Source organism: Haematobia irritans, chromosome 3 (genome assembly GCF_050003625.1).
Source record: "Haematobia irritans isolate KBUSLIRL chromosome 3, ASM5000362v1, whole genome shotgun sequence".
NCBI classification, from domain to species: domain Eukaryota; kingdom Metazoa; phylum Arthropoda; class Insecta; order Diptera; family Muscidae; genus Haematobia; species Haematobia irritans.
Genome location: NC_134399.1, coordinates 220257939 through 220276868, shown reverse-complemented (window position 1 = coordinate 220276868; position 18930 = coordinate 220257939). Strand labels below are relative to the sequence as shown.

At 30.8% G+C, this 18930-nt stretch overlaps 1 protein-coding gene across 2 annotated transcripts; it reads right to left on the bottom strand.

Moving 5' to 3' along the window:
• Nucleotides 1–1486: 1486 nt before the first annotated feature.
• On the bottom strand, nt 1487–18642 carry LOC142232258 (uncharacterized). 2 transcript variants are annotated; one of them, XM_075302997.1, is made up of 12 exons: nt 18388–18642; nt 18183–18323; nt 17875–18086; nt 17683–17804; nt 17419–17603; nt 11002–11093; nt 5822–5943; nt 5550–5752; nt 5264–5502; nt 2352–2505; nt 2172–2272; nt 1487–2101 (listed from the first exon to the last, which is right to left on the bottom strand). In XM_075302997.1, the coding sequence occupies exons 1-12, from the start codon at nt 18491–18493 to the stop codon at nt 1763–1765; spliced, it is 2016 nt and encodes a 671-aa protein (XP_075159112.1). In that variant the 5' UTR covers nt 18494–18642; the 3' UTR covers nt 1487–1762. The 2 variants fall into 2 exon arrangements, with proteins under 2 accessions (XP_075159112.1, XP_075159113.1); XM_075302998.1 differs by having other exon boundaries at nt 5264–5487; nt 18388–18641.
• Nucleotides 18643–18930: the final 288 nt, after the last annotated feature.

The following is an 18930-nucleotide window of genomic DNA, read 5'->3' as shown; positions in this document are numbered from 1 at the left end:
AGAATTATTGTGGTCAAGTAAAACACGATTGTTTAGATGTTTATTAATTTTATTAAACAATTATAAATTCTTACAAATGTAATATTTACACTACTATCACATCACTTTTAACATAATTTTTTGCATTAATAAAATAATGATGTTGAGTTACAAGTAGCAAGTTACATGTTGCAGCGTCTATCAGCCAGTGTTTCTTATTCTCGATGGAGGCAGCGTGTATGGAAAAATATCTGAATAACCATCACTTTATTCCATTTGGAAAGTCAAAAACTGTTCACCTGCTTAAGTTAACGTTTTCCAGGTCCGCCAGTAATCTAAAGCTATATGCTCCTAAAATTCGCTTACGCCTTACACAAAAAGCAGGACACTCACACAAGAGGTGTTTAATTGATTCCTTTTCCTCCACATCATGACAGCTTATACAATAGTCATTATACTTCGCACCTATAGTTTTTGCAAATTCGCCTATCAGGCAGCGACCCGTTATAGCAGATATCAGAAGTGCTATCTGACGCCTTGAGAACACTAACATATCTAGTGTGCGGTTTAAGTTTAAATGGGGTCATATTTGCTTGGTGTCGTTACAACCCTTGCAATTCTCCCATCGAATATTGACCATCATAACAACCTTCTCACGCAGTAAGAGCTTGCAGGTGGCCAGAGGCATACCAACAGATTCTAGTTTCCCCTGGTCTTTAGAATATACTTCGAATCCCACTTGTCCATCCAATTTGGATCCATCAGTGTAGAAATCTATATAACGTTTATTCCCCGGAGTCTGTGTGCACCACGCCTTACTGTTGGGAATTGGAGTTTCAAACTTTTTGTCGAAAAGTGGTTTCGCCACTACGTTTGGCACATCTGACAATATTTTGAGGATTGAACTGTGACCGTACCTTTTTTCTGACCACAAGCGATAGCTCCCGCAACCGCACATCCGTTGTTGCAGCTGACTGTTTGGCCAAAATGTCTAATGGCAATAGATTCAGCATGACATTAAGGGAATCTGTTCTTGTCTTACTGAATGCGCCTGAGATACACAAACACGCCATACGCTGAACTTTTTCTAAACCGGTTAGGTTAGGTATAGTGGCAGCCCGATATTTCAGGCTCACTTAGACTATTCGGTCCGTTGTGATAACCCTGAAAGCAGTCCGATTCTATGCTTAGATCATTGACAATGGCCGGTGAACTATGTTCCGGTTAACCCTAGCTATGGCACTAATTTTAATCTACATTACCTCTAGTCGGAGGGTAAGACACCGACCAAAAAAATTTCCCTGGTATGTTTGTAAATTTGGCCTTACTATAGGTTACAGTATAACACCGGATGGCTATGTTTTATTTTTCGTAAGTGCCAGTGTATATGAAACTCAAAGATTTCCATTTAGTAAAAAAGGAACACTAGTCACTGTTCGCTAAAATGATCGTACATGTAATGTTTCTCAAAAACACGATGTATTAAAATTTATCAAATAGAAATATATATTTTTTAAATTTATTTTTATTTAAAATATTGCAAAACCAATGTGGCTCATTAAAAATATTGTTGAAATAGTTATATACACACATTTTATAGTTAGAAAATATCTTAAATTTATGTTACCAACTAAACTTACATATTGCGGTAGCCCCAAGGTAAATAGGACATTTTGTAAATGCTGTAAGATTATGTATGATCCACGCGTATAAATCATGACCAACTTGATTTTTTTTACTTCAAAAAAGTGCCATTAATATTGTTAGATTTGTCCAAAAAAGATTATTCATTATTCAAATCATTGATTAGTGTTGTGATTTTAGGTAAAATTAGATCATGTTTTGTATCTACGTTAAAAATAAGTTTTTGTATAAATATCCAGATGTAGGAACAGGTCTTCGGATATCTTATATTCATTGTCATGAAACATTGAAAACACACCTCGACAGCTTTCATGGGACTCTCGAATTTCATTCTCAAACCTGCTATTTCAACATAAGCATGGCTTATAGATCCTTTAGTATTGCCAATGAAATATATTTTGGCATCATTTTCATTTTCAAGTTTTATGCGTTTTACATTCGGTTGATGATCATCATCATCGTCGTCAAAAGGATCAGTCTGAAAAAAAGTTGTTTAGTGAGATAAATACTATGCAAAAAATAAGATCTATGCTAATAATGAGATTTACATTACTGTATGTGGCAAAACATTGTTGTATTTCCTGTTTGCGCAGTTTTCTATTAGGTAAGAGATATGGTATTAACATTAATGCGAAACTCATTTTGCTCTCTGAAAAAAATAATAATAATAATAAATGCTTTTGTAATATACTATAGGTGAATTAATTTAATTTGTTGCTAATTTTCACCTTCATCATTGCATGCGTCATCGATATATTGGTGTATATCCTTGATCCAATCTCCTCGTATATCTTTAGTTCTATTTATCACTTTTTGATAATAATTTCTCCATTGATAAATATCGTTAATATTCGGATATAACATTTTGAAATCAAGTTCAAACTGTAAGTAAAATAAAAAAATTAAAGGCACATACATTCAGTGTTGCCAGTATTGGGGATTTTCCCCCAATATGGGCGTATTTTTTCATTAATGGGGACAACATTTTTGATTTGGGGACTTGTGGATTTGGTGGGGAATTTCCATAAATTTGGGTGTTTTCGTGGGGATTTTTTCGAGAAATCGGTTTGATCTCTTTAACAAAATGTTTTTTTCTATAGGAAATTTTGTCAAAATTTAAATTTTTTCAAAATTGTATTTCTATAGAAATTTTGTCAAAATTGTATTTCTATAGAAATTTTGTCAAAATTGTATTTTTATAGAAAATGTTGTCAAAATTTTATTTCTATAGGAAATTTTGTCAAAATTCTATTTCTATAGAAAATTTTGTCAAAATTGTATTTCTATAGAAAATTTTGTCAAAATTTTATTTCTGTAGAAAATTTTGTCAAAATTTTATTTCTATAGAAAATTTTGTCGAAATTTTATTTCTATAGAAAATTTTGTCAAAATACTATTTCTATAGAAAATTTTGTCAAAATTTTATTTCTATCGAAAATTTTATTTCTATAGAAAATTTTGTCAAAATTTTATTTCTATAGAAAATGTTGTCAAAATTTTATTTCTATAAAAAATGTTGTCAAAATTTTATTTCTTTAGGAAATTTTGTCAAAATTGTATTTCTATAGAAAATTTTGCCAAAATGTTATTTCTATAGAAAATTTTTTCAAAATTCTATTTTTATAGGAAATTTTGCGAAAATTTTATTTCTATAGGAAATTTTGTTAAAATTCTATTTCTATAAAAATTGTCTTTCTATAGAAAATTTTGTCAAAATTGTCTTTCTATAGAAAATGTTGTCAAAATATTATTTCTATAGAAAATTTTGTCAAAATGTTATTTCTATAGAAAATTTGGTCAAAATGTTATTTCTATAGAAAATTTTGTCATAATTTTATTTCTATAGAAAATTTTGTCAAAATTTTTTTCTATAGAAAATTTTGTAAAAATTTTATTTCTATAGAAAATTATGTAAAAATTTTATTTCTATAGAAAATTTTTATCAACATTTTATTTCTATAAAAAATTTTGTCAAAATTTTATTTCTATAGAAAATTTTGTCAAAATTTTATTTCTATAGAAAATTTTGTCAAAATTTTATTTCTATAGAAAATTTGTCAGATTTGACAAGCATACTTTTCCTCTGTTGGTTAAGCTACACTTGTAGTTTAGTCAATGCATGTCTTTAAGCTGAGATCAAAAACAACAATAACGATTGAAGAGAAGCCAACAATAACAAACAAAACGAATGAAGATAGAGGAAGAACGCTCAAAAACAAACCCAGCCATTTACATTCAAATCGATGATTTGAGTTTGGCAAAGGAAAAGAGATATGCTTGCAAATTTGTTTTAGGCAGTAGCCGACTATCAAACCCCTTTTTCGGAAGGTTCAAGTGTAGTTCACTTTGGGTTGAGTGAATTACCAGAATTTATTCTGATAATTGGTTGATAGTTTTGCTGCAAGTAGAGGATGCTGATGAGGGATGTGGTAATTCCGAAACAGCTGTAAATCCAACCATCTTGCAGTCTATAGGGCTTTGCCCAAATAAATTTGACAAGCATACTTCTCCTCTGTTGGTTAAGCTACACTTGTAGTTTAGTCAATGCATGGCTTTAAGCTGAGATCAAAAACAACAATAACGATTGAAGAGAAGCCAACAATAACAAACAAAACGAAAATTTTATTTCTATAGAAATTTTTGCCAAATTTTATTTCTATAGAAAATTTTGTCAAAATTTTATTTCTATAGAAAATTTTGTCAAAATTTTATTTCTATAGAAAATTTTGTCAAAATTTTATTTCTATAGAAAATTTTGTCAAAATTTTATTTCTATAGAACATTTTGTCAAAATTTTATTTCTATAGAAAATTTTGTCAAAATTTTATTTCTATAGAAATTTTTTTCAAAATTCTATTTCTATAGAAAATTTTGCCAAAATTTTATTTCTGTAGAAAATTTTGTCAAAATTCTATTTCTATAGAAAATGTTGTCAAAATTTTATTTCTATAAAAATTTTTTTCAAAATTCTATAGAAATTTTTGTCAAAATTTTATTTCTATAGAAAATTTTGTCAAAACTTTATTTCTATAGAAAATTATGTCAAAATTTTATTTGTACAGAAAGTTTTGTCAAAATTTTATTTATATAGAAAATTTTGTCACAGTTTTATTTCTATAGAATATTTTGTCAATTTTTTTTTCATATAGAAAAATTTTCCATTTTTTATATAGAAAATTTGCTCAATTTTTTTCTATATTCATTCATAAATACAAGGAACTCCGAACTCGCATTTTCATGTCTCTAGCATTTGAAAGACGATCACCAGTCTCATAGTGTTGTGGTTCGAAATCTTGATCTTATTGCAGCTTGCAGGATTATTATTACTGATTTTCTAAAGCAGAGCCTGTTGCTTTAGTTTTAAGTTCAAAAAATTGTCAAAAATGTATTGGGGATTTCTGTGAGGAATTTAAATTGGGGATTTTTGGACACTGCATATTTAGAATCGGCCTAAAACATATTATTTATTCGGAGTTCCTCTTCTAAGAATTTCGCTACCGAAAATTGAATTTATTGAATTTTAAAAATTGGGTAGTGTTTAAGATCCCAAAAAATGAAAAAAACTAAACTTTAATATTTTTTCATTTTTAGCCTAAAGTCTAAATTTTAACAATAAATTAATCCTTTCCTATATACTTACCAACTCATGACATTTTTCATTTAATAGCACATTATATTTTGCTATATATTCCATTGGTTGCATATTTTCATCCTGTAATTGTTTTTGTCTATAGTGAAAAGACTTTTCCCACATTGTTAAGACTTCATGCCATGCTTCAACTTTGGAAGATTTCAAAATTTCCAATTCCTTAATATCAAACTCCTCAACATTATCCCCTTCGCTGGCTGTAGAATTGTCCATGGCTTTAAAAAGAAATGCTAATGGAAGCATTTAGAGAAAATTATTTATTTACCATAAGACTTACAGTTATCTTCTGTTCTCGCTCTGAATCCTCGCTTTATTAAACCAGCTGCTCTAAGCCGTGAACGTCTATTGTTATAGGCATCATATAATTTACCCTTTTGCAAATGTCCCTTGATACATGGCACATAATATGTTTCCCTTATTTCCGTGGGGAAAAGTTCCACAATATATTTGGCCAATTGTATAAAATCGTCTCTTCCAAGTCTATGATTACATATAAGTGTGAATCATTATTATTTTTAATGAATTTTATTTTTTATTTAAAATATATACCTTCTTTCTGGATATGGTTCGAGTATTCTTGCTATAATGGATTTGGCAATTATTGTTCGATGTTTATTTTCCAATTTGGGTAAATTTAAAGATTCACGTATCTCACGAATTTGACAGATTTCCTGTAATATTAATAATTCAGTTTTATTTATATGTGGTATTTTTTTAACTAAAACATCAGCAAATCAATTGATATAGGAAAAACAGGCATTGTCTTCCAGAAAAGAGAAATATTCATTTGTAAAATTTTTTCCAGCTAGGGTAAAATTTTTTTACTCCTACTATGAATGCTATTTTCAAAAGACTTATTGCACTATTGCAACAGACATATATTTGAATAGTTTAAAATAGTTTTGGTAAAGCAAATCATGATGGTAATAAATTAGAAATTGAATAGTTGGCAACACTATGACTTGCTAAACGTGCTTTAATACTCGTCTTAAATTGGAATTAAAATATTCTACTTTGTTGTGCGCAATTGAGATTGAATTGTACATAAAAATAATAAGCAGTGTATAAATTTTACTGGTTGAATGAAGTTTTTTGAAACGATTGCTGAAAATCTTAATATTCATATCAGATTAAATATTGTGCATTTGGAGTGTCTACCGTTGATGTTGTTGCATTATCACATTGGCATACACACAATTGAGAACGCACATTACTGTAAATGCTCTCTTTTTAATTATTGCCATCCACCACTCTTCGGTTGCGTTGGCGGTAATCTCACATCACCTGCTTTGAAAGCTATTCATAATTACATCATAAAAAAGATGACTTTTCCCTGTGGTATATGTAACCAGGAGACTTCTGGAACAAAATGCTTACTATGTCGATCGTGTAATATGTGGTTTCATGTGGACTGCGAGAATGTTTCTAAAAGCTTATTTAGCATATTAGACAAAAACCGTAACCTTGCTTACACTTGCACGAAATGCATGGTAAATCCTCCTGATAATTCGGATGCAGCTTTTAAACTTGAAATGAGGAGAGAGTTTACAAGTTTTAAAGATTCCCTACGGGTTCATGCTGAAGAGATGAAGAAAGAAAATATGGCATTAAAAGCTACATTTGAGGCTACAATAGCAGAAGTTAGAGGAGAGCTGGCAAAAGGTCTTCAAGAAATAAAGGTTGATGTCACAAATTGTAACAACTTGGTTGCTTCTCATGATATCGCCAACAAACAAAAATTTTTTGATATGGAGCTTCAAAATCACGTTCTCCAACACCGATTGAACAGACTTGATGTGGTCATCACAGGCCTCTCTGATAAATTAGATGGCCTTAAGGACATAATTGTGTTTTTGTGTGCACACTTCGAAGTTGATGTTACTCCAGCGGATATTGTAAATGTTATGTACATCAGGCAAAGGCATGCGATTCTCGTGAAATTTGCTGATATTGGCAAACGTGACCAATTAATGGCTGCATATTTCAAATCAAAATCTCTCAGGGTGTGTGATGTAGTTGGTGGGACCGATGAAACCCGTATATATTTGAACGATAATCTTTCCACTCTGGCTATTAAATTACAACAAACGTGTAAAAGGTTAAAAAATTCTAAAAAAATAACCGGCTACACCATAATAAACCGTGAGAAACTTAAAGCCAAAATAGTTACGAAAGATAATGAAACCAAGTACTTTAGTTACCAACAATGTATAGATATGTATCACACATAGAGAATCTGGTAAAAATTTAATCAGTAAAAATTAAATTTATTTTTCCCTTTTTTTCTAATTAACTAACTATGTATATAGTATCAATTAATCTAGATATAAATGTTTTTCGTTTATTCATACATCTAGTACCTATATAATGAATTTTATGTACATAATAATTAATCTATATATTTTTTTAATACGCACAAATCATATCCCATTTAATTTTTTTTTTTTTTTTTGTAGCATTAATTTCATTTAAGGCGAATATACATATGAATTTCATTGAAACTATTATTATAATGAATCTTATAATTCAAAGTGTCATTAGGTTTAAAAATTGGATCCCCCATCTGCTTGAGTATTGTTTGATAATAGATGACCCATAATTACAATCTCGGACCCATAGCCAGCGATAACTCCGTACTGAAGAACTTCTCCTCCTCCTTTTCAGGGAACCTTAATATTGGTCATGTAAATGCTCAAAGTTTGAGTCCTTCTAATTCTAATGCTAAAATTGAAGAATTTAAGAACACATTTTTTGATTCAGGGTTAGATATTATTGGCATTTCTGAAACGTGGTTCAAACCTGATATCTTTTCGAGTTCTTTGAACATGCAAAACTATAATTTGGTAAGAAATGATCGGCCTGACAATATTAGTGGAAATTTGCATCCCAGAAGAGGAGGAGGCGTATGTCTCTATGTTTCAAAAAAGCTTCGCTACAGGATAGTGTATCGGGGTAAACAATTTGGCTCTTGTGAATCCTTATTTATTGAGGTTTTTGGGAACAATGCTTCTGTTATTGTCGGAATAGTTTATTTGCCCACGGGTAGGATTGATATTTTTGAGGATATGCATAATTGCCTATTTGACCGGTTTACGAATACAATTGTCATGGGAGATTTTAATGTTAATTTATTTGATCCTACAAAATCATCGAACTTTCGAGCTATGACATCCAGATATGGCCTTGAATGTGTGCATAACAGTTTACCGACACATCTCCATATACACAACAATAGTACATCTTTACTTGACCTTTTTCTTGTTAGTCAACCATCTCTTATAGCACATAAAGCTCAATTGCAGTTTCCGTTTTTCTGTTCTTATCATAGTTTCATTTATTGTTCGTTTAAATTTTCACCCACTTCTCATGAAACTTACATTGAGTACAAGGACTATAATAGGATTCATTTCGATGTCTTATTAAATTATTTCAACCAGCTTCAGATTTCTTCCATTTTTAATACGAACGATGTGGATTTGCAGCTATCGGTTTTGAATTGTGTTATTGATGACTTGCATAGTCTTATTCCTTTATCTAGGAAAAAGGCTAATACTGATGACTGTGGTTGGATTAACGACCGGTCAATTAAAATTGCTAGGCGTGAGAGAGATGTCGCCTATGGTGAATACCTTCGAGATCGTTCGGAAGGAAATTGGAAGATATACTGCAGGCTGAGGAATAGGGCTAAGGCTACCATCCGAAAAGCTAGATCGAGACATGGACGTGCTATTTTTGGTGGGACTGATAATTCCCTTATTTGGAAGAGAGCCCGTGAGCTTGGATTTGTTGGTAGGGATATTCCCGATATGAATGCTGATGAAATTGAGTCTATTGCTACAACTTTTTTGGACAATCTTGTTCCTAGCAATGATAGTTCTAATATTGATTTTGACGAATTTGTTGAAAATATTGAATCATTCTCCTTTCGATCTGTCTCAATTGATGAACTAGTTTCTGCTGTTGATGCTATAAAGTCAAATGCATTAGGCCATGACGCCATTCCTATTAGTTTCATAAAAAAGATTTTTCCACTAATTTCTCCCATGCTTCTTCATATTATCAACACCATATTTACGGTTTCTGAATTTCCTTCGAAATGGAAAATAGGTAGAGTAGTGCCTATTTCTAAAAATGGAAATCGGATGAGCAACGATTTAAGACCGATCACTATTCTGCCCTCTATGTCGAAAATACTTGAGAATATAATGAAATGTCAGATCCTGGAGTATTATGATCGTTATTCTTTTTTCCATCCTTTCCAATTTGCTTTTAGGAAGAATTTTAATACGACTTCTGCACTACTTTCTTTAACTGAAGCAATTAGGGAAAATTTGGATAGGAATCATTTTTGTACACTAGTCTCTTTGGACCTTACTAAGGCTTTCGACCGTATTGATCATATTACCCTGGCGAAGAAATTGTACCACAAATTTAACTATTCTAGAACGGCCTGCAAATTAATTTATTCTTATCTTTCTGATAGAAGGCAGTATGTGTCATTTAACGGGGTTAATTCTAGTATCGGCGTTGTTACATCAGGCGTGCCTCAGGGGTCCGTTATGGGACCAATATTGTTTCTGTCCTATATTAATGATATCATATCTCAGATAGAGAATACATTTTGTCAGCCTTATGTATTCGCTGACGATATCTTTATTTTGTTAGGACCAAATGCTTCTGAAACTTTAATCAATGATCATATTAATAACTTTATAGGAATAATGAATGATGATGGTTTAATGATCAACCCAGCTAAATCTAAAGCTATGCATTTCCACACAAGAACTCGCAATGCTTTATGCCCTCGAATTGTTATCAATAATCAGATAGTTGATTACGTGGATTCTCTTAAATGTCTTGGGGTTATGCTTGACCCGAATCTAAATTTTGATGTTCATTTAAATTATTTATCAAATCGTATTTGCCTCACTTTAAGAAAGTTATACCAATTGAGGGCTTATACTCCGAGATATATTCGTAAAAAATTGGCCCATGCTTTACTTATGTCTCTTGTAAACTATGGCATTGAAATATTTTCTGGAACGTGGTCTTACAATTTAGATAGGCTAGAGAGAATTGTCCACAGAATTGTCCGCTATATATATGATGTTAAATGGTATGATCATGATCGTATTCATGCATGTACTTCTGATTTTCTTGGTTGCACTTTTCGAAATTACTTGAATTTGCGTACTGTTCTTCATTTTTTTAAGATTATGCAATCTAGAAAACCAGAAGTTCTTGTAAATAAATTTTCATTTATAAATTCAACGCGTAATGTTCAAATTGATGTCCCTATGCTACATTCCTCGATATATGAAAAGTCTTTTTTGATTCGAGTTCTTCGCTTTTGGAATCATTTGCCTAATTCACTAAGAAATTTTTCCTTTTCTTACCAATCATACAAGAGTAATATTTTGGATCATGTAAATGATACACATTCTTAATGAGTTACAATTTTCTTAATAAATGTGCTGGTTATTGGGTTTTTATATTATTTAATTTTGCAATACTTTGTGGTTGGGGGACCAAGTTTTAATTGTAATGTATTTATCATTGATAAGAAATTTACCATTAAATTAGTTATACTACAACTTAGTCGTAGTAGTTAATCTTACAATACATGTATTATAGGCCTTATTAGGCTTCCTATGTATTGATGTTTGAAATAAATTGAAATTGAAATTGAAAAAAAAATACACTTATTAGATCAATTATTTATGACATACCTGGAGCGTGGGTAATCCGGTAAATAACATAAAGCTATTCGCTTCTGTGAAAGTCTCTTGAGAATCAGAATCGTAAAGATCATTAGGAGATCCTTTTTGAATACATGTAAAATAGAAGGGATATAATTATTAAAAAAATATATTGATAGAAGTACAATTAATAATTCATACATAAATTTTCAAATGTTACCCTTCATTATAGAACTAAAAAATTTATTTCGAATAATATGACAATGGTAGAACAATTTTAAAAATTTTCATTTCATTTATTATTCCCCAAAGTAATATATACAAAGCCAAACCTGGCCCAATTAACAATATATTACAGATTTATGCAGTGATAAACTAACTACAATAACAGGATTATTAAGAAAAAATATTTATTTATTATTTACAAAATATATTTCATAAAATAAATTTATAAAATATAATTGAAAGGCACCGGATAACAAAGATCATTTGTGCCTGTTGGATTGTTGCAATATTGGTTTAAATGTTACTTATCTAAATATTATGAAAAAGTTTCTAATTAATACCGATATTAATACGGTTTTTGAGTATATAAAAAGAAAAACAAGTTTATATGTTTGAGATTCCATGAATTCTAAGGGATTCTCGTATTTTCGGGATCATTATTTTTAAAGAGCAGTCAAGGATGCTCCTAATAGGTATATTAATTCTAGATGATGGACAATCGGAAAGAATATGTTTCACAGAGAGGTAATCGTCACAAAAACTACATTTGACGGGTTCAGTTTGGTCATAATAGTGTTGTGTATTGAAAAGTGTTTTATTCACCCTAAGACGAGCGAGAAGAATGCATTCAGATCTACTAAGGCGGGGGTTGTAGTTAGATCTACTAATAGCTGGGTCTATCAAGCTAAGGAATACGTTGGAATCGCACCAATTGCGAGTGTTAATGTAGACCTTTTTGGACAAAAAAAGGTGTTGTTATAACCTTGTGAAAGGAGGGTGGAGTGAATTTTTGATTCGAATTTAAGGATCTCTTTGCAATCTCGTCCGCATATTCATTACCGCTTATATCGACGTGGGAAGGTATCCACATTATTATAATGTCAGCTCGAGAGGCGTGGAAAATTAAGTGGTCGAAAACATGGCCCTTATTGGATTGTATGGCCTTTGCCACACTAAGACTATCGGTACAGATAAGTGTCCTACCAGGTTGCCCCGAAGCATATGCTACAGCAGATGCAATGGCAGCCAACTCAGCAGAGAGTATGCCAACTCTGTCCGGTAGTCGACATTCCTTTATAATACAGAAGTTCTGGCCAGATCGCCTTATGACTGAAAACCCAGTACGAATTCCATCAAAGGAACCGTCTGTATACAATACGGTTTGTGGGTTATAAAAGGTCATTTTTTCAACCAACAGTGTCTTGTGTACATGGGGAGCAGTAAGATTCTTGTTGTATTCGCTTAGACTGTCGTCGAAAAGAATTTTGTCGTTAAAGTCGAATAGTTTGACGGGTCTATCCGGAATAGAAATGTCAAAGTCTGAGAGCAAGTTCTTAATTCTGCCTATAGCAGACACTGGTAATCGAGGCCCATTTTCGATATGTTCCCAAAAGGACTGATGGAGCCCATCCCCGATCATGGTGATCGCTCGAGAGGCCAAGCATATACAGTATTTCTCATGTAATTCGCTAAAACATTTAAATTTACCCTCATGCCTTAACGACTCGATCGGTGTCGATCTCAGTAGACCAGTAGCCGTAAAGAAAAAATATATATTACTCAAATTTTCCTCAAATAACTGACTTTTTGTACGTCAATGATTACAAAATAATATATATATATAACTTATATAAAAAAAAGCTTTAGTTGCAATAAAGTTGTATGTAATGTTATCCGACAACATATTTAATGTAAGAAATAGCAAGAAAAAATATTCTACTTTATAAATACACGCATTTTAATGCTATTTTGGATGAAAATTTTATAATATAATGTCATCCAATTGATTTAGATTACTTGCGTTTGCTCTAAAATATTTAGAGAATTTTTTCTCCAATTAAGATTGAAGAACACCTTTACAATCGGAATATTCTCTAAAGGAGCTAAATCGAAATGAAGAACATGGGCGTATATTTCAAATTTAAGGCAATGTTTAATAAATTAAATTATGATATAAATAACCATCACAATATGAGCAGATACCAATAGTCGCCAGTATACGACTTAAAATTTAAATCGGCTAATGCCTTGTGGCGGACAAGTTTTCGACTTAGTAGTGCCGATGTTTTTTTTTTAACGAACGGTCCCATCGCCCACTTTCCCGCCCCTTCCGACCGTGAGGGCCTCGTCCCTATGACGTAGGGACAGCGTACACACCATCATCCGGACCATGGCAGGGTGGAGGCAGAGAGATTTGACCAGCTACAGAGAATGACTCATCAGCCGGATATATTAAAATACAAGATCAAATATTAGGTTATTCAATAAAACTAATGTATTAGTTATCCAAATATGCTAAAATTCTAGACTTCATCATATCAATACTAAGGTTAGTGGCAACTAGATGATAGATTGAATTAAAAATAATGCACATCCTACGAATAGGCTCCACAGAAGCATAATTCGAACGTTGAAAATCAATGTAAAGAAACTGGTAATTCCTAGATGCCCTAAAAGGAACATTTATCCTAATCTTAGATATCAATTCCGAGCATGGAATATCCCCACTAACTAACCTATACATCATCATGGAGCCCAACATCGTCCGTCGGCTCCGAAGAGTAGGCAAATTAATCAGCATCAATCTAGAAGTGTCTGAAGGAAGAACAAAATCACAAGGAAAATGTGGGTATCTTGGCCATTTTTAAGATATATATACGAGCTATATCTAATTCTTAGCTGCTTTTGACCAAATTGGGAGTGCATAATTAAACTGTTAATTTTACTAACTCTGTTCTCCTAAATCGGAGAACAGTTTTGGCCTCTGTAGTAATAAGAATGTAAATCGGGCAAAAGATATGCTAACTATTTCTAAATCTGAACCAATTTCAAACAAATTTGCCACACTTGACTGCACTATCAAATATACTCTTTGTGCAAAATTTGAAGCAAATCTGAAATTTTGAGAAAATTTGCTATAGAAATAAAATTTTTTAAAAATATTTTTGAGTGTTGTTGACCTATTTTATGTTTATTCTGATTATTAATTTTGTTCGGCTTGAGGTCATAGAAACAATCGATTATTGATTTGTTTTAATATTTATTTCCAATATTTCGGTTAGTGCCACTAACCATCTTCTGGGATTTTGTATCTACATAAATTACAAAAATTAAATTACTTTTAATGTTCACAAATCACAATATTATTTTAGATATAATATATTGAAAATAACTAACGTGAGTTCGTGTGATGCTGTTCGTTCTGCAAGCCACCGTACACTAAGCTTCGTTTGTGTCGATGCTTGTTTATGATGTGTCGATACATTCTCGCGCATTCTTCCGTGTCTTTTTTGAAATTCATTCTCTTGTCAGGAGAGAGATCTATTATATTAAGCATCTCAAGAGTGTATCTACGCCTATGATTATTCTCTTGAGCAAGTATCTCGACGTCTGTGAAGTTGGGCTTGTGTCCTGTTGTTGCACAGTGAGCTGCAAGTGCTGTTTTTTGCTCTACTGATTTGTCTACAGCTTTAAGGTCTGATTTATGCGACGAAAGTCTTGTCTTAAGTAAAGTAATAAAATTTTGACAATATTTTCAATAGAAACAAAATTTTTGAAAAATGTTCTATAGAACCAAAATTTTGGAAAAATGTTCTATAGAAAAAAAATTCTATAGAAATAAAATGTTAACAAAATTTTCTATAGAAATAAAATTTTGGGTAAATTTTCTATAGGAATAAAATTTAGGCAAAATTTTCGATAGAAATAAAATTTTGGCTAAATTTTCTATAGAAATAAAGTTTTTTAGAAAATTGTCTATAGAAATAAAATCTTGGCAAAATTTTCTATAGAAATAAGATTTTGGCTAAATTTTCTATAGAAATAAAATTTTGGCTAAATTTTCTATACAAATAAAATTTTGGCTAAATTTTCTATAGAAATAAAATTTTGGCTAAATTTTCTATACAAATAAAATTTTGGCAAAATTTTCTATAGAAACAAAATTTTTTATAGAAATAAAATTTTGCCAAAATTTTTAATAGGAATAAAATTTTGGCAAAATGTTCTATACAATTAAAATTTTGGCAAAATTTTTTATGAAAAATAAAATTTTGGCAAAATTTTTTATGAAAAATAAAATTTTGGCAAAATTTTTTATGAAAAATAAAATTTTGGCAAAATTTTTTATAGAAATACAATTTTGGCAAAATTTTCTATAGAAATAAAATGTTGGCAAAATTTTCTATAGAAATAAAATTTTGGCAAAATTTTCTATAGAAATAAAATTTTGGCTAAATTTTCTATGAAAAATAAAGTTTTGGCAAAATTTTCTATGAAAAATAAAATTTTGGCAAAATTTTTTATAGAAATAAAATTTTTTTCATTCGTTTTTTTTTTTGTTATTGTTTGTTTTTGTTCTTTAATAATTGTTGTTGTTTTTTTTTATTTCAGCTTAAAACCATACATTGACTAAACTACAAGTGTAGCTTACCCAACAGAGGAAAATAATGTTTGTCAAATTTATTTGGGCAAAGCCCTATAGACTGCAAGATGGTTGGATAGACGCACGTTTCGGAATTACCACATTCCTCATCAGCATCCTCTACTTGCAGCAAAACTATCAACAAATTATCAGAATAAATTCAGGCAGTTCATTAAACCCAAGAATAAACCACACTTGAACCCTCCGAAAAAAGGCTTTACATTGATAGCCGGCTTATGCCGAAATAAATTCGTACAAACATCTCTCTTTTCCTTTGCCACCATCAAATCATCGATTTGAGTGAAGTTTGGCAAAATGTTCTATAGAAATAAAATTTTGGCAAAATTTTCTATAGAAATAAAATTTGGAAAAACTTTCTATAGAAATAAAATTTTGGCAAAACTTTCTATAGAAATAAAATTTTGGCAAAATTTTCTATAGAAATAAAATTTTCGGCAAAATTGTCTATAGAAATAAAATCTTGGCAAAATTTTCTATAGAAATAAAATTTTGGCTAAATTTTCTATACAAATAAAATTTTGGCAAAACAAAATTTTTTATAGAAATAAAATTTTGGCTAAATTTTCTATAGAAATAAAATGTTGGCAAAATTTTCTATACAAATAAAATTTTGGCTAAATTTTCTATAGAAATAAAATGTTGGCAAAATTTTCTATACAAATTTTGGCAAAATTTTCTATAGAAATAACATTTTGGCAAAATTTTTTATAGAAATGAAATTTTGCCAAAATTTTTAATAGAAATAAATGTTGGCAAAATTTTCTATATAATTAGAATTTTCTATGAAAAATAAAATTTTGGCAAAATTTTTTTATAGAAATGAAATTTTGGTAAAATTTTCTATAGAAATAACATTTTGGCAAAATTTTCTATAGAAATAAAATTTTGGCAACATTTTCTATGGAAATTTAATTTGGACAATTTTTTCTATCTATAGCTATATGGTCCTAGAATAGAGTCGAGCAAAATTTTTACGACTCTGACTCCAGCAAAATCTTCAGACTCCGAGCCCTGGTTCTAATAGCGTATCAAGATCGACATCTGCTATTGTAGGAGAAAGTGGATTTCCCATGGTCATGCCATAAATTTGGTTGTACATTGGTTATCATAATTGAGTAGAAATTTCCATTGAGTCATTATGTTTTTTATTGCTAAGTATATAGGTATGTTGGTGAACAACGATACCATGTCCATGGATATTAAGATGTCGTCTTCATCCAGAGATACATCCTCTAATCGGGTTTTTATTTTCATTGAGTTTCTTTTACATTATATTTCTCCAATATAATGTTGCTCAAAATGTCACCAATATATTTTGATAGGTTGTGACATTGGACTTCCACTGAGGATGAGATTGGCCATAGAGGCATATGGGGTTTGTGGATTTTCGGAAGTCCATAAAGTCTGGAAGATGTGGCAGAATGAGACGTTAAATGATATTTTTCTTGTTTTGTGGTGTATTCCGCTTTAAATTAATCTATTAAAATTCTATTTTTTTCTTTGTAGTTTTAGTGTTGAGTCTTCTCTCATATGTACGTTGACTTGTCGTTTAGTAGTTCTACTATTCCAGTTTTGTAATCTTTCTAATCTGATCTAGTTACAAATATATCCTTCTGTTTTCTTAAAAATGTTTTGTCTCATCATATATGTTAAGGATGCATTTGTTCTTTGGATTGTTCTTCATATTCCTTCTGGTTAAATTGTTTACTATTGTAAACATTTAAAGAAATTTGTCTTCGTACGATGTACCATACCAAGTAGCAAGTATGTATACTTACTTTCACTCTTTTTAGGGATCAAACCAGCCTGTCTAAGTTGTGTCCTGCAATTATTATAGGCATCAAATAATTTTCCCATTGCAGCATTATTTGCTGTACGTGGTACATAATAGGTTTCTACCAATTCTGTTGGAAATATTTCCACTATGTTTGTTGCTAACTGAATAAAATCATTTTTATCCAAACTAAATAGAGTTTAAAAATAAAAGGTGAGAACAAAATAGATTAAAATTTGTCCCTTCTGAAGAATATCAAACTACTTACAGCATATTGGGATCAATATTTTGCATATGTTTTATAATGGATTTGGCCAATCGGGTACGATGTTTATTTTCCAACTTGGGTAATCTTATCAATTCCTGAACATCACGAATTGTCAATATTTCCTAGTAATAGCAAAAACAAACAAAAAAACTAAGAGTCGAAGGAATTTTTATTTTCACTTAGCCTACTTACGTCTCTTGAAGGAAGTTTTTGACCCAACATTGGTGATGGGAAACTATAACTGTTATTACTTGGATTTGCAAATGTGACCTCGTCCATTTTAAAACAAGGTCTTCTTTGCTCCATAAGCTGTTGTGCACCGTAATCATCATGTTCTTCCTTAATAGGTTCCGGTGAAGGTGTAATAATCAAGGGTTTTGGTGACGGTGTAATAATTTTTGGACCTATAAAGAATATAAGAAAAAATTGAAATATATGTTTCATTATTCAAATATCAAGAGCCCCAATGTAACATTATGAATAGGTCTGCTACTATTTACCTGTATCTTTAATTTCTAAGAAAAAGTCCAAATTCCCAATATATTGGCCAACAAAATCTCCAAATATTTCTGGTTTCAAAACATATCCTGTTGAAAGAACTTGCACCTCAACATTTGGTGGTATATTGTAGGTATTTTTCACTGAAACAAAACGTATAACATTAGAGCTAAACACTATTCTGGGTGGCTATGTATATTTCATTACCTTCAGATACAAACGATCTGTAGCTATCATCGCCAACACCAAAATTAAATCGAACAATTTCTTTTTTATCTTTGTAGGTAGTCTTCACAAGTTTCATGCCGCTCATATTGACTCGTTTTCTTTACTTTTTACGCTATTTCGATTAAAACCTTGAACATTTAATGAAAAATGTCAATCATCTACACAACTATAAATCAACAATGAGAACATTTTCTGCCAAACATTGCATTTTCCCGTAGTCATAAGCCAATGGGAAGCAACGATGTATTTTTTATTGCTAAAGCACTAATTTTGATACTAAAATACCATTTTTAGTACCAAAATCAGTTTGTGGTTAACAGCTGATTGTTGTTTACCAAGTAAAACAATAGGTCAATTCGTGTACCTAATAGCTTTTTTTAAAGGCCGGCATGAACCTCTAACGATTTCCACTACCCATAAAGGGCGGTATTCACCTCTAGTGGAAATTTCGTTTGAATGCCAATAATACTGGTTTGCCATGTATTTCTTATGGGAGCAAAATGTAAACAAATAATAAAATAA

Coding starts and splice junctions, on each gene's coding strand:
- LOC142232258 (XM_075302997.1), bottom strand. CDS start 18,493: ATGAGCGGCATGAAACTTGTGAAGACTACCTACAAAGATAAAAAAGAA. Junction 5,944..11,001: donor CCGGATTACCCACGCTCCAG/GTATGTCATAAA, acceptor TTAATATTACAG/GAAATCTGTCAAATTCGTGA. Junction 2,273..2,351: donor TGACGCATGCAATGATGAAG/GTGAAAATTAGC, acceptor TATTTTTTTCAG/AGAGCAAAATGAGTTTCGCA.